General features: G+C 42.2%; 1 protein-coding gene across 3 annotated transcripts in view; it reads left to right on the forward strand.

Annotated features, from left to right (window-relative positions):
- Window positions 1-2,173: 2,173 nt before the first annotated feature.
- The window catches only part of KCTD16 (potassium channel tetramerization domain containing 16), a 260,676-nt gene continuing 250,268 nt past the window's right edge, over window positions 2,174-12,581 (forward strand). The window contains exons 1-3 of one of the 3 annotated variants that reach the window (XM_077897697.1): window positions 3,238-3,429; window positions 3,720-3,804; window positions 4,207-5,371. In XM_077897697.1, coding sequence (XP_077753823.1) covers window positions 4,540-5,371 — 832 coding nt within the window. In that variant the 5' untranslated portion in view covers window positions 3,238-3,429; window positions 3,720-3,804; window positions 4,207-4,539. Of the gene's footprint in view, window positions 2,324-3,237; window positions 3,805-4,206; window positions 5,372-12,581 lie in introns of those variants that run through there. The other 2 variants (XM_077897698.1, XM_077897695.1) reach the window with 2 other exon arrangements.

The raw sequence follows: 12,581 nt of genomic DNA on the forward strand, positions 1-12,581 counted from the left end.
TCTTGATTTCTGGAGGCTACGGGTAGATTAAAAAGTAAATATGCCTTTGGGGCGACTGGGTAGCTCAGTTGGGTAAGCACTTGACTCTTGATTTCAGCTCAGGTCATGACCTCAGGGTCTTGAGATGGAGTCCCACCTTGGGCTCTGGGCTCTGGGCTCAGTGGCTCAGAGAGGAGTCTGCTTGAAGATTCTTTCCCTGTGCCCCTTCCGCAACTCTCTTTCACACATGAAAGCTCTCGCTCTCCCTCAGCTCTCTCTCTCTAAAATAAATAAATAAATCTTAATTGGAAAAAAAAAAAAAAAAAAGCCTAACCTTTGAAACCCACACCAATGAACAGAGAGAATTCCTCCTATTTAAAACTGAATCCTCTTATTTAAATTATTATTTTAAAGCTATTATTTATAGCTTTATAGAGAGACAGAGACACAGGCAGGGGGAAAAACAGGTTCCTTGCAGGGACCCCTGGGCGGGACTGGATCCCAGGACCCCAGGATAATGACCTGAGCCAAAGGCAGACGCCCAACCACTGAGCCATTCAGGTGCCCCCTCTCTTACTTAAATTATAAAATCTTTTAGACTTGAATTTACTTAATATTGAAAACTCTTTAAAATGACTTGCTGGGTTTTTTTCAAATGTGTAGCCTTGAAATTCTTATATTCTTTGTTTGCCCCTCTCCATCCCTATTCTAGAATACATGCAGGTTAAAAAAAGAACATTAATCATACTGGGTAGGCAGTGGTCTAAACCCCACTCTGCTGCTCCACAGCTGTGTGACCTTGCGGAAGTGCTTTCCTATTCCCATCCTCGGCTTCTCTATCTCTAAGATGAGATGGTAATTTCCATTTCTCAAGTTCCTTTGGGCTTTAAAAGGCTATGAGTTTTTCTTATTCCCATTCCACACTTCCTGCCAAACTGGCCCCAGAATCTTTTTTTAAAAAAGTAGGCTTCAGGGATCCCTGGGTGGCGCAGTGGTTTGGCGCCTGTCTTTGGCCCAGGGCGCGATCCTGGAGACCCGGGATCGAATCCCACGTCAGGCTCCCCGTGCATGGAGCCTGTTTCTCCCTCTGCCTATGTCTCTGCCTCTCTCTCTCTCTCTCTCTCTCTGTGACTATCATAAAAAAAAAAAAGTAGGCTTCATGCTCTGTGTGGAATCCAACACGGGGTTTGAACTCATGACCTTGAGATCAAGACCCAAACTGAGATCAGGATGAGTAGGATGCTTAACTGACAGAGCCACCCAGGCACTCCTGCTTCCAGAATATTTTAATGCCCAATCTCCAAAACTATTGTCGTGGCCTATTCTGTCCTATACTGTTAAAAGAGAAAGAGAGAGAGAGAGAGAGAGAGAGAGAGAGAAGAGAAGAAAAAGAAAAAGAAACATTTGCTTGTTTTTAACTACAACTCAACCCAGTACTTACTAGGCACGGACTCAGAATTATTTTTTCCTTTGTCCTGTGGCAGCTAAATTTTTATTTTCTCATCATGGTGAACAGTGTGTGTCCGGTAATATTTAAACGAATATAAAAATTACCAAAAAAGAAAAAAAATCTAACTTTTGGCTGTTACAGATCTGCATTGATAGCTTATAGACACTAGATGGCGATACAAGTGCACCAAATAATAAACATTCCCTTGATTGGTCCAGCATTAAAACCCCAAGGATTGAGGCCAGAACAGGTTAATACATTAGTTAAAGAAACAAAGTCAACTATAATCAGGTGTTGGAATGTTAGCTAATACTCCGAATGCGTTCAGTAACCTAATAGTTATTGGAAGAAAAGATTGTTAAACTAGAAATTAATTTATCCTGCTGCTGAGTCTATCTTTAAGCTAATTCTTGGGGGCAAGAGTTGGCAATAAACACACGATCCCTTAGAATGTATCTAATTCATACTTTCATGTCCATCTTTGGCCTTCATTTTTTTTAAAAAATAGCAATTATTTGGGATGGAGTGTGCCTCACATGTATTATTCATAGATGAAATACTATATTCTGATGAGGAGTGTGCGTCCTAAGACACTGGCATTTTAAAGGAGAAATGGTCCACTTACTGTAAGCTGTTGGCAGGACCATTATTGACTGGCAGGATCAACTGGAAGCACTTTGTTAGTGGATTAGGTTGCCCTGGAAATGCCTTCCTGAAACTCTAATGATGCACTTAAGGAAGCCCTCTGGGACAGGAGTAAAATGTCTCTTAGCCGGGCGTGTCTTCCACCGGAGTCCTCTTGGGACGAGTTGGGAGGGGGCTGGGGGATGTCCAAAGAGACGCTCAGTCAAGACACAGCCCCAGGAAAAGGTTGCAGGTAACCATGTCTTACAGGTAAGCTAAGATAGTGACCTACTGATGTCAACTCTGGGCTTTCCGAGGGTATCAGGGCCTCCTGTATTCTTTGGAGAGCACATCACTGATTCCGGAGAGACTGTATTCATTTATTCATTTGCTGGGGGTAGGGTGGCAGAGGGATGGAGAAGAAGGGGGAGAACGGAGGGCGTCCGAGGGAGAACAGGGTTTAATCCCCTTTGATTTTTAAGGCAAAGCCACTTTTGTGGCTTGAACACTGGGGTCGTTCGCTGTGCGCTCTTTCTTTTCTTTTTTTTTTTTTAAAAAAAAAAAAAAAGCAACAGAGGGGAAATTTGCCCTTCAGCGGAAATCCAGAGCCTGTGCCAAGGGTCGGTTTGTAGATTCTCCGATGCAAAGTCACTGGCGTTTCCGTCGCCGCGGGGCTGGGGGTCCCTTCTGGGGAGTGGCGGCGGCGGCGGAGGAGCGGAGGCGGGAGCGGGCGGCCGCCTCGGGGCTCGGGCAGGACGCGGAGCGCGGAGCAAGGAGGGCGCAGGGCGGAGAGCGCAGGGCGGAGGGCGCAGGGCGCAGGGCGGAGGGCGCAGGGCGCAGGGCGCAGGGCGGAGGGCGCAGGGCGCAGGGCGCAGGGCGCAGGGCGGCGGCCGCCCCGAGCAGGACCGAGCAAGAGGCGCGAGCGCGGCCCCGGGACCTGCCGCCGCGGACCTCGCTGCTCGCGCTGCCCCCGCTGCCCCCGCTCTCCCGCGCTCGCCCCAAGCCGTATTCCTTTAAGATGATGTAATAGGCATTTCCCTGGACGGTGTCCCGCCTGCGCCGCCGACACAACAGCCGCCGGTCCGCACGGGGAGCCGTGGAGCCGCCCAGCCCCGCCGCCCGCCGGAGAAGCCCGCGCCCCGGCCCCGGCCCCGGCCCCGGCCCCGGCTCCGGCCCCGCGCCCCGCGGCTGCGCTCCCGGCGGCTCCCACCTGCCTGGGAACATGGGAGTCCGCGGCCCGGGCCGGCAGGGGGGGCGGCTGCCTGGGACCCCAGCAGGGCGCCTCTGCCTGTCTTTCTGCTTCTGGGCTTTCTGAAAAGCTGCTAAGTCCCAGGACCTCTTCCAACTCTCTTCTGTTTTAAGGATTCTTTCTAAAGGTTTGATTTTTTTTTTTTTTCCCCTCTCTCTCTCCCTTTTTACTGGAGACGCTTCGGTCAGGTATTTTTCTCTGCCTGGCTTCTTCCACCCACACCTCTCCCCACGCTTTAACTTTTTTGTGACTTGTTTCAACTTGAGATTGGGAGTGAATACATTCCTATATACGCACATACAAATATACATTTATATAAATATTTATATATATATATAATTATTATTTTCTAAGAGCACATCTCTCTGGCACTTTTCATTGATACCTCTGTCCTTTACCTCTTTGGGATCTGACAAGCTCTCCAGACTCTGTGGCTGTGGATTCTGATTGCTTTGCAAATGGGTATTTCTTCACAGGAACTGGGTTTCCAGCACTCACTAAGGTAAGTTCTGAGACTTATTGTTTTCCTGTCCAGCTTGGAGAGAGAGAGAGAGAGAAAAAAAATCAGCTTTAGAAGTTGAAAATCTTCTATTCCTTTGTAAAGCAGGAATACAAATAGAAATATTTTTTGATACTAATTGCCGGAGACAGAGGCATATGGATAGACATGTAGACACAAAATAGCTTGAGAGAAGCTACAATTTAGTTGAAGAATGGCTGAAATCAGTAGTTCCAGGGCTGCTTATGTAAAATAATCTCTCCCTCCCCCCTCCCTCCCTCCCTCTCTCCCATCCTCCCTCCCTCCGTCCCTCTCTCCCTCTCCCTCCCTCTCCTCTCTCCAGTGGTGTCTCTTTTTCTGACTCATGCTGGGTTTGAGGAAATAATTTTCTCTCTTTTCCTTCAGACAGACCTCTGAGTAACTGGGGACTTGGCCTGCCTTGCCTACTGAGCTTGGGGCAGATCGGATGGAGATGAGTTGATGATATTCTATGAAGTAATAGCTCACCACCAGCCAGGGTTTAAACTACTTTTGCAGCATCACTTCACCTGTGGACTCTTCTAAATTTTGCTTTCTTGGGGGAAAAAAAAAAAAAAAAACCTGGGGTAAGAGAAGGTCGTTTTTTAACAAGTTAGCATCCTTTTTCCTCTTTGACAAGTTAATGCAAAGGATAAGGCTGTGACTCCATTGGATTGCACCTTCAAATCAAAATAGGAGAAGAACAAGAAGAAAGGGACAATGGCTTTGAGTGGAAACTGTAGTCGTTATTATTCTCGAGAACAAGGGGCTGCAGTTCCCAACTCCTTCCCTGAGGTCATGGAGCTGAATGTTGGGGGTCAGGTTTATTTCACCCGCCATTCCACATTAATAAGCATCCCTCATTCCCTTCTGTGGAAAATGTTTTCCCCAAAGAGAGACTCGGCTAACGATCTAGCCAAGGACTCCAAAGGAAGGTTTTTCATTGACAGAGATGGATTCTTGTTCCGTTACATTCTGGACTATCTCAGGGACAGGCAGGTGGTCTTGCCTGATCACTTCCCAGAAAGGGGAAGACTGAAAAGGGAGGCTGAGTACTTCCAGCTCCCGGACTTGGTCAAACTCCTGACCCCTGATGAAATCAAGCAAAGCCCGGACGAATTCTGCCATAGTGACTTTGAAGATGCCTCCCAAGGAAGCGACACGAGAATCTGCCCTCCTTCCTCAGTGCTCCCTGCGGACCGCAAATGGGGCTTCATTACGGTGGGCTACAGGGGGTCCTGTACCATGGGCAGAGAGGGGCAGGCAGATGCCAAGTTTCGGAGAGTTCCCCGGATTTTGGTTTGTGGAAGGATTTCCTTGGCAAAAGAGGTCTTCGGAGAAACTTTGAATGAGAGCAGAGACCCTGACCGAGCCCCAGAACGATACACCTCCAGATTTTATCTCAAATTCAAGCATCTGGAAAGGGCTTTTGATATGTTGTCAGAGTGTGGATTCCACATGGTAGCCTGTAACTCCTCTGTAACAGCATCTTTTGTCAACCAATATACAGATGATAAGATCTGGTCAAGCTATACTGAATATGTCTTCTACCGTAAGTACAAAGGGTTCTTATTGTTTTTCATCTGTATCAGTTCTCCTTACAGATGTTTATGGTCTGCATGTCCAGTCAGTGTCTAAGGAATACACTCTGGGATTTTTATTTTAAACTCATGAGGTATACATAGCTAGAGTATTAGAGGTTCTAATTGAAGTCTCATGTCATATCTAAGGCAACTTTTATCTGTTTTATCAATGACATTAGAGAACATTCAACGGCCTGTGCAAATGATACTGGTTTAGATATACGGGGAATGGAAGCAGATATCTCAGATATCGAATTGTGAAGAGAAGATGATGGTTCGAACTTGGCTCTTGGTCCACGGGAGGTTGGCAGACTCAGAGTGGATAAAGTGGTGCTGTCCAATCTTTTGTGTGAACTTTGGGATCTGTTAAGCTGGTTGCTCCAGACTTGCTTTCACTGGGGCTCTGAGAACACAAATGGCTGTTGCACAGAATGACGTGGTCTCGGCTAGATAGATGGCAGTATAGACTGACAAAAGACCCCCTGGCTCCCCCACTAAGTCTGAAATTTGCTTTTATGGGCTTTACAGATTTGCTGTTTGAGTCTTTAGCATTTTATACTGAGACTTGAGTTGCACTGCAGACTTAATTAAACTGAACTTCATTTAAGACCCATCTAAAAGGAAATAGCTCTTTAAGAACTGTCAATCACAAGCAAATATCTTCAAACACCTGAGGTGATAGAATTACTGACATAAAAGGGAACTAGAGGGGGGAAAATGAGTGGAAACAATTGTTCTGAAGCTTTCTAAGTAAGCCTTTCTTAGAGGTCAATGCATCGGCTTAAGTGACGACTTATGCTACAGATTGCTTTGTTTCATGAAATGGCATCATTCTAAATAAACTGTAAACTGTTCATTTCTAAAGGGAGACTAGTGAATCAGTCTGTAAAGTTTAGTGCTTGATTTAACAGTAGATTTTCACCAGGGCCTGGGAATGGGGTGAAATGAATTCCCTAAGAAATGTTTCTATTAGCATTCAGTTTCCTCTATTCTTGTTTTAAGGCAAATCCATAAATTTGGAGGATTAAAATGTCTAAGTTTTTTAAAACATAAAGGTATGACTGAATTTCTTGGACTGATTTTTGCCAACGGTTGTGTTTCTCCATGTGGAGATGGTGCTGGGAACATGATAAAGAATTCAGTGGCAAGCTGAGTTGTTCTGTGCTGGGTTTATCACACATTAGATTTTTAGAAGTGAGGACACATGGATTGTGTGGAAAGGACAGCCTGTGGAGCAAAATGAAGTCAGCTATCAGTTCAGGAACATATTGATGTATAATAATAAGCATTATTTGGTCCAACAACCCTATCAATGGCCTTTATCTATAATCTATATCTTCCTCGATGCTGGAGGTTAGTCACCAGATACTGCTTTTCTTTCTTTGGGTGTAGAGATAAGACTGTAGCTTTTTAGCCTTCTGTGAAGGAATCTGACATTATCTGTAATTCTGTAGAACAAATATCTGTTCCTAAGTTTTTGGAAAAATGCATCTTAGAAAGAGTTCAAATCTAGGTTTGTGATATTTACCTGGTTCTGCAATTTCTAATATTTGAATATAGCACTTTGCGAGGCTTTAGACAAGTAAATGAAAACATACCAACCATAATCCCCACAAAAAAGACATTAGATTTCTGTCACTTACTCATCTAAATGAGACCCCAAACCTGAAATGTATTTGCCTGTTAGCTCACTGACATTTGTGTGTTCATCAAAGACTCATCCGTCTAACACCATGTCCTCTTTATATTGCTCTGAACAGGTTCTGCTCTGCTGATCATATAATTGCTTCCTTCTTTGTTGAGTTGCTGAGAGGTTGCTGAGGAGCAGTTTGCTCTCCATCACTCATGGACAGGCTAGCATAAACAATGCAACTTCATATTGCACAGCATATATATTTTATGTGATATACTTCCCTTTGTACCTAACATCCCAAGCTAAGTATTAACTCTTCCTCTGTCTTAGGACCAATAAAGCTGACAGCTGGCTTTCTAGGGTGCATAACAGCTTCTGTGCAGACGTTTAACCATAATTATTTAATTAGAAGCTGCCAACTGTGCCTATATAAGCATTAATTCATCAAGCTGTTGTGCTCGGGTTAATGGGCCGAAACTATGGGAGGTGCTCTAAAGCAGGGAGTTGACTCTGCAAAGATGCTCTTCATCTAGCACTAGCCCTGCCAGGCCCTGCCCAGCCCTGCCCAGCCCTGCATAGCACTGCCCAGCATGGAGCCCCGATGTGCACTGTGCAAGCAGAGCACTTGGAACCACCACTTCAAGATTGGAAGGGGCCGCATGTGTCCCCAGGAGCATCTCCACATCATTATATTAAAAAAACAAACAAAACAAAACAAACAAACAAAACAACTACCAGCCAACCAGCAAAAAAAAAAAAGATGCTCTTCAAAAAGAAATTCAACTTCCTCCTTGGTTGGAAAAATTATATTGTATATACAAACTCCTTAGATCCAAGGAATTAACTCCAAGCAATCAGACTCTTCTAATAGTGTGGGGATATTGCAAAATCATTTTGCCTGGATCCATATCACAGTAAAAAATGAACAATGAGAAATAAATACATTCATAGGTTGGCTGACAGTCATGAGGGGAGACTCCCTTCTTCCCGTGTTTGCCTCATTTTCTTCCAAGTTTTCCAAGGTGAAATTGAGAGACCAAAATCTCCCTGTCAATCATTAACAGATTAGATTCTTGCTTTTAATCTTAATATAGACCTAGAATTGATGGTGAAAATCAGGTAGACTGTATGGTTAATGTAGAACTATGAACAATTAAAGTCAACAGGTGTTCATATGTGTTTAAGAAGGTGATAAGAAATGTGTCTACATTACTTACACACCAAAATATGATATGTGAGATGGTATGGATTATGATTCACTTATCAGCAACCAGGAAAATGTGATTGATGTATCATAAAGAAACATCTGGAATAAAAAGAAAAGAAAAAATATATGTAGGGGTGCCTGGGTGGTTCCGTTAGTTAGGTGTCCAACTCTTGGTTTCGGCTCAGGTCCTGATCTCATAGATCATGGGATCAAGTGAGCCCCACATTGGGCTCTGTACTCAGTGGGAGTCTGCTTGGATATTCTCTCCCTCTGCCTCTTCTTCTGCTCTCTCTCTCTCTCTCTCAAATAAATACATCTTTAAAGAGAGAGAGAGAGAGAGAGAAAGAGAGAGAGAGAACTAGCCAGGATTGCCTCACAAAGCATTTTAGATATGTCCTTTGTTTTAATTTAAAACAATGGGAATGTGGGGCAGCCCGGGTAGCTCAGCTGTTTAGTGCCATCTGTAGCCCAGAGTCTGATCCTGGAGACCCGGCATCTAGTCCCACGTCGGGCTCTCTGCATGGAGCCTGCTTCTGCCTCTGCCTGTGTCTCTGCCTCTCTCTCTCTCTCTCATGAATAAATAAATAAAATCTTAAAAAAAAATAAAACGATGAGAATGTACCTTTCCTTTTCTACCACCCCACTAGCTAAATAATTACCTCTTTTTTCTCTTCAGGCATTACAGGAAGGCAATATCATAAACATCAGATAATGCCTCCTTGACTCACCTGTAAATGTATTGGGAGCTGAGTAATTTGGAAAAGAGAAGTCCTGATTTTGAACCAGATACTCAATGGCTATTCATGCCACTGAGGAACAAAATCACAGGTGCAGAAAATAAATGAATCTGTTCGTTAGAGCCATCTTCCAATGCTTGAGATTAAGAGAACTATACACATTTTTAAAATCCTGCTCATGAGTGAGTTACTTCAGACAAATGCCTGAAATACTCAAAATCAAAGGAATTTGCCTCTAATTTTACTGTGATAACTTGACAAGTAGGGAGTTTAATTCATAGGACGCATACTCCAAAAACATCCCCTCTGAGTTCTGTGAATTATAGTAGAGACACCGACTCATCGCCTTTTCAACAAATTGCTGCTTGTCGGTGCATTTTCATCTTCTCTTTACTTCATTTCCTTAAATTTAAAGGTTGTTTCCACAAAACTCTCTAAATTGCTTTATATACTGTTAACCTTAAAAATGAAGCTGCTAGTTATTTTACCAGCAAAACTAGGTTTATTTGGAAATAGTAGAAAATTGCAATTCAGGATAAGCAAACGAAGGCAAAACCATAGGCAAATTGGAGAACAAAGGGGAGAAATTCTCTTTTATGGAAGAGGAGGAGGGTAGCGTCTAGAAGGGCTGTTGTAAACAGAAGCCCATCGGAGTAAACTGGGAGTTTGCAGTATAGTGGCTTTTCATTGGCTCAGTTGTGATAGTCTCTTTTTGGCTGGGCTATTGCCAGGGGAGTAGCCAACCTTTTGCCCTCCTGGGGGGTGGTAAAGCAGTATGGACTTGCAAGGTCTTCTCTTCCTTCTGAGTCTGCAGTTGATGACACATGGTAGGGTGTAAGAGTTTCCCCTTCTAGAATCTGGATTCCAGTTTAAATGAGGTTTCCTTTTTAAAATAGTACACAGTACTTCAGGGTTGTTGATTGAGATGGGGTGTTGGAGAAAAATCTATCAGAAAATGAGTTCTCAGAATTCAACTGCATGACCTTGTATTGGGAAGAAGTATGTGGTTGTGGCTGCTGCCAGCCAATAACTTACCCAACATTAACTTTAGAAGCTTCAGTAAAGGGGGAGGGGGACGGTGTGTTCTTAACAGGTAGAAATGTAGCCATCCTGAAATGATTCTAGATCTTTTCCTATGGGTTACTCAAAAGATAGCAATGATAATTTCTATTTTTATTGCTCATAGAAATATGATGTTGGTACATTAAAAAAGAAGCGACAGAGCAATATAGTCAGAACTGTGAAGGTTTGGTCTTTACCACCATCTACCTCTCCTCTTTCTGTGTTGTTCTTCTGTCTTCTCCATCTTAGAGACTCTCCTAGTCCTGTTTTAGTCATTTCTGCTTTTGAGTTCTTTCTTGCGATTGTCAGTAAAAAATCTCTTCTGCCATACATTTAGAATACTTTTAAGGCATAGTGTACTTTTCTCAGGGGTTTTGGTACGTAAGAAACCTTCTGATAGTTGTAGAACAGGTAACTTAGTATCTCAAAAAGAGTGTTCTTAAGATATAAGGTTTCTTAATTTATATTTGAAAAATATAACACAATTTAAATATAAGGTTTCATCATGAAGTTGAACTGGACGCATGCTTGGGCAGATATGGAATGGTAATACTCATGACAAAGGACAGGCGTATGGATGTAATTTCCTTTTAGCTCTTTAAAGTGCTGTGCTCTGAGCAATGGGCTCAAAATAAGAGTGACATAATCATGCTAGTAAAATATTTTATTACACTGTTTTCACTTTCATGCTGAATAAGATATGTTACCTGAGCCCAGTCCCTTGTGCAATTCAGGTACTTTCTTCCTAGGTCTTGGACATCACTGAACAAATTTCACAGCAAGAGAAGTGTCAGTATGTGGGCAGGATGGGGAGATCTCTGAGATTGCCCTTAAGTGCCTCAATATGTCAAAAAAAAAATATATATATATACAACTGGAAAGAGAAGACCAAATGTCCCTGACAATCTAATGAGGTTTAGGTCTTATCAAACAAATGAGAAAAGGAAATTGCGGAGAATATGGAACAAAGCTCCATTTGGCACCCCTGCAAGCATGCACAATGGAGAGGAGTGACTGCACAGGAGAGAGTGAACATCCAATGTATAAAAGAAAGTTCTTCAGAAATGGATACATGGATGCTCAGTTTCTGCATCATAACTGTTGCTCTTTTTCTTTGTTTTTTTTTTTTTTTGCTATGGCTTTCCTCAAATAGTGCATTTCTTGGCAAGTCAATGAAAAAAAAAACTTCATACAGAAATTTTCAAGTGCATCCAAATGTAGAACCCAGTTCCAATAATTACAATTAACATTACAAGAGCAATCTTGTTTTATATATATTTCTACCTACTTCCCCTTCTGTCTGCACTACATTATTTTGAAGCAAATTTCAGACATCAATCATTTCATTCATCCACAAATACAATGCTGTATGTTTCTAAAATGAAACAGATTCAAATAAAATATAACGTAATACTATTATCACACATAAAATTAGTAATTCTTGACTATCATCTAATATCTAATTGATATTAAAACTTCTTTGATTTTGTTACAGTATTTTCCTAAAGTTGGCTTCTTAAATCAAGGTTCAAGTAAGGCCTATCCATCATCTTTGATTACTGCTGCTTCTTCAAAATTTTAAAGATATTGCATTTATCCCATATGCAACAAAGTAGCAAAATGTATATCTTAAATCTCTCTTAATCTCTCCTTCCCACCCTCCTTTCCTCTTTCTTTTTCTTTCCGTCTTTCTTCCCTTCTTCCCTCTCCTCCTCCCTCCGACCTTCCTTTCTTTTAAAGTCAATTTATTTGTTTGAAGAAACCAAATTGCCATGTTCAATATCTAGCTTTCTGGGTTTTACTGATGCATCTCTATGATTTTTGTGATTTCATTAAGACATTCTTTTTCCTGAACCCTATATTTTTGAATTTGTATGATCTAGACTCTAGATTTTAGAGACTCGATTGGATTCATGTTCAGTATTTCTGGCAAGAAATCTTTGTAAGTGATGGCAAGTCCATTTTTTAAAATATTGAAGCATAATAAACATATAGTATTATATTAGTTTCAAGTTTACAATGATTCAACAATTTAATATTACTCAGTGTTCATCATGATAAGTATATTCTTAATTATTTTTATCTAGTTCACCCAAGGCAAATCCATTTTTAATTTTTAATTTGCTTTGGAAGGCAATACAAGAAACCCCTATTTTTATTTCCAGGCACTCAAGAACTATTTAATATTCCTTTGCTGTTCTTTTTTTTTTTTTAAGATCTGTTTATTAATTTGAGAGGGAGGAAGAAGGGCAGGAGGAGCAGAGGAAGAGGGAGAGAGAACCTTAAGCAGTCTCTGTGCTGAGCACAGAGCCCAACACAGGGCTTGACCTCACAACCCTAAGATCAGGACTTGAGCCAAAATCAAGAATGGATGCTTAACCAACTGTGCCACCCAGGAGCCCCTCCCTTGCTGTTCTTATTATTAAAATGGGCTAACATCAAGGGTATAGTGAGCCTGCTGAGATGTGCAGCAGGTCCTATACACTGGGAAGAAGATTCATTTTGGGTGGGAAAGTTTCCCTCCTGGCTATTCAAATTTT

The sequence above is a fragment of the Canis aureus genome, chromosome 5, assembly GCF_053574225.1.
Source record: "Canis aureus isolate CA01 chromosome 5, VMU_Caureus_v.1.0, whole genome shotgun sequence".
NCBI classification, from domain to species: domain Eukaryota; kingdom Metazoa; phylum Chordata; class Mammalia; order Carnivora; family Canidae; genus Canis; species Canis aureus.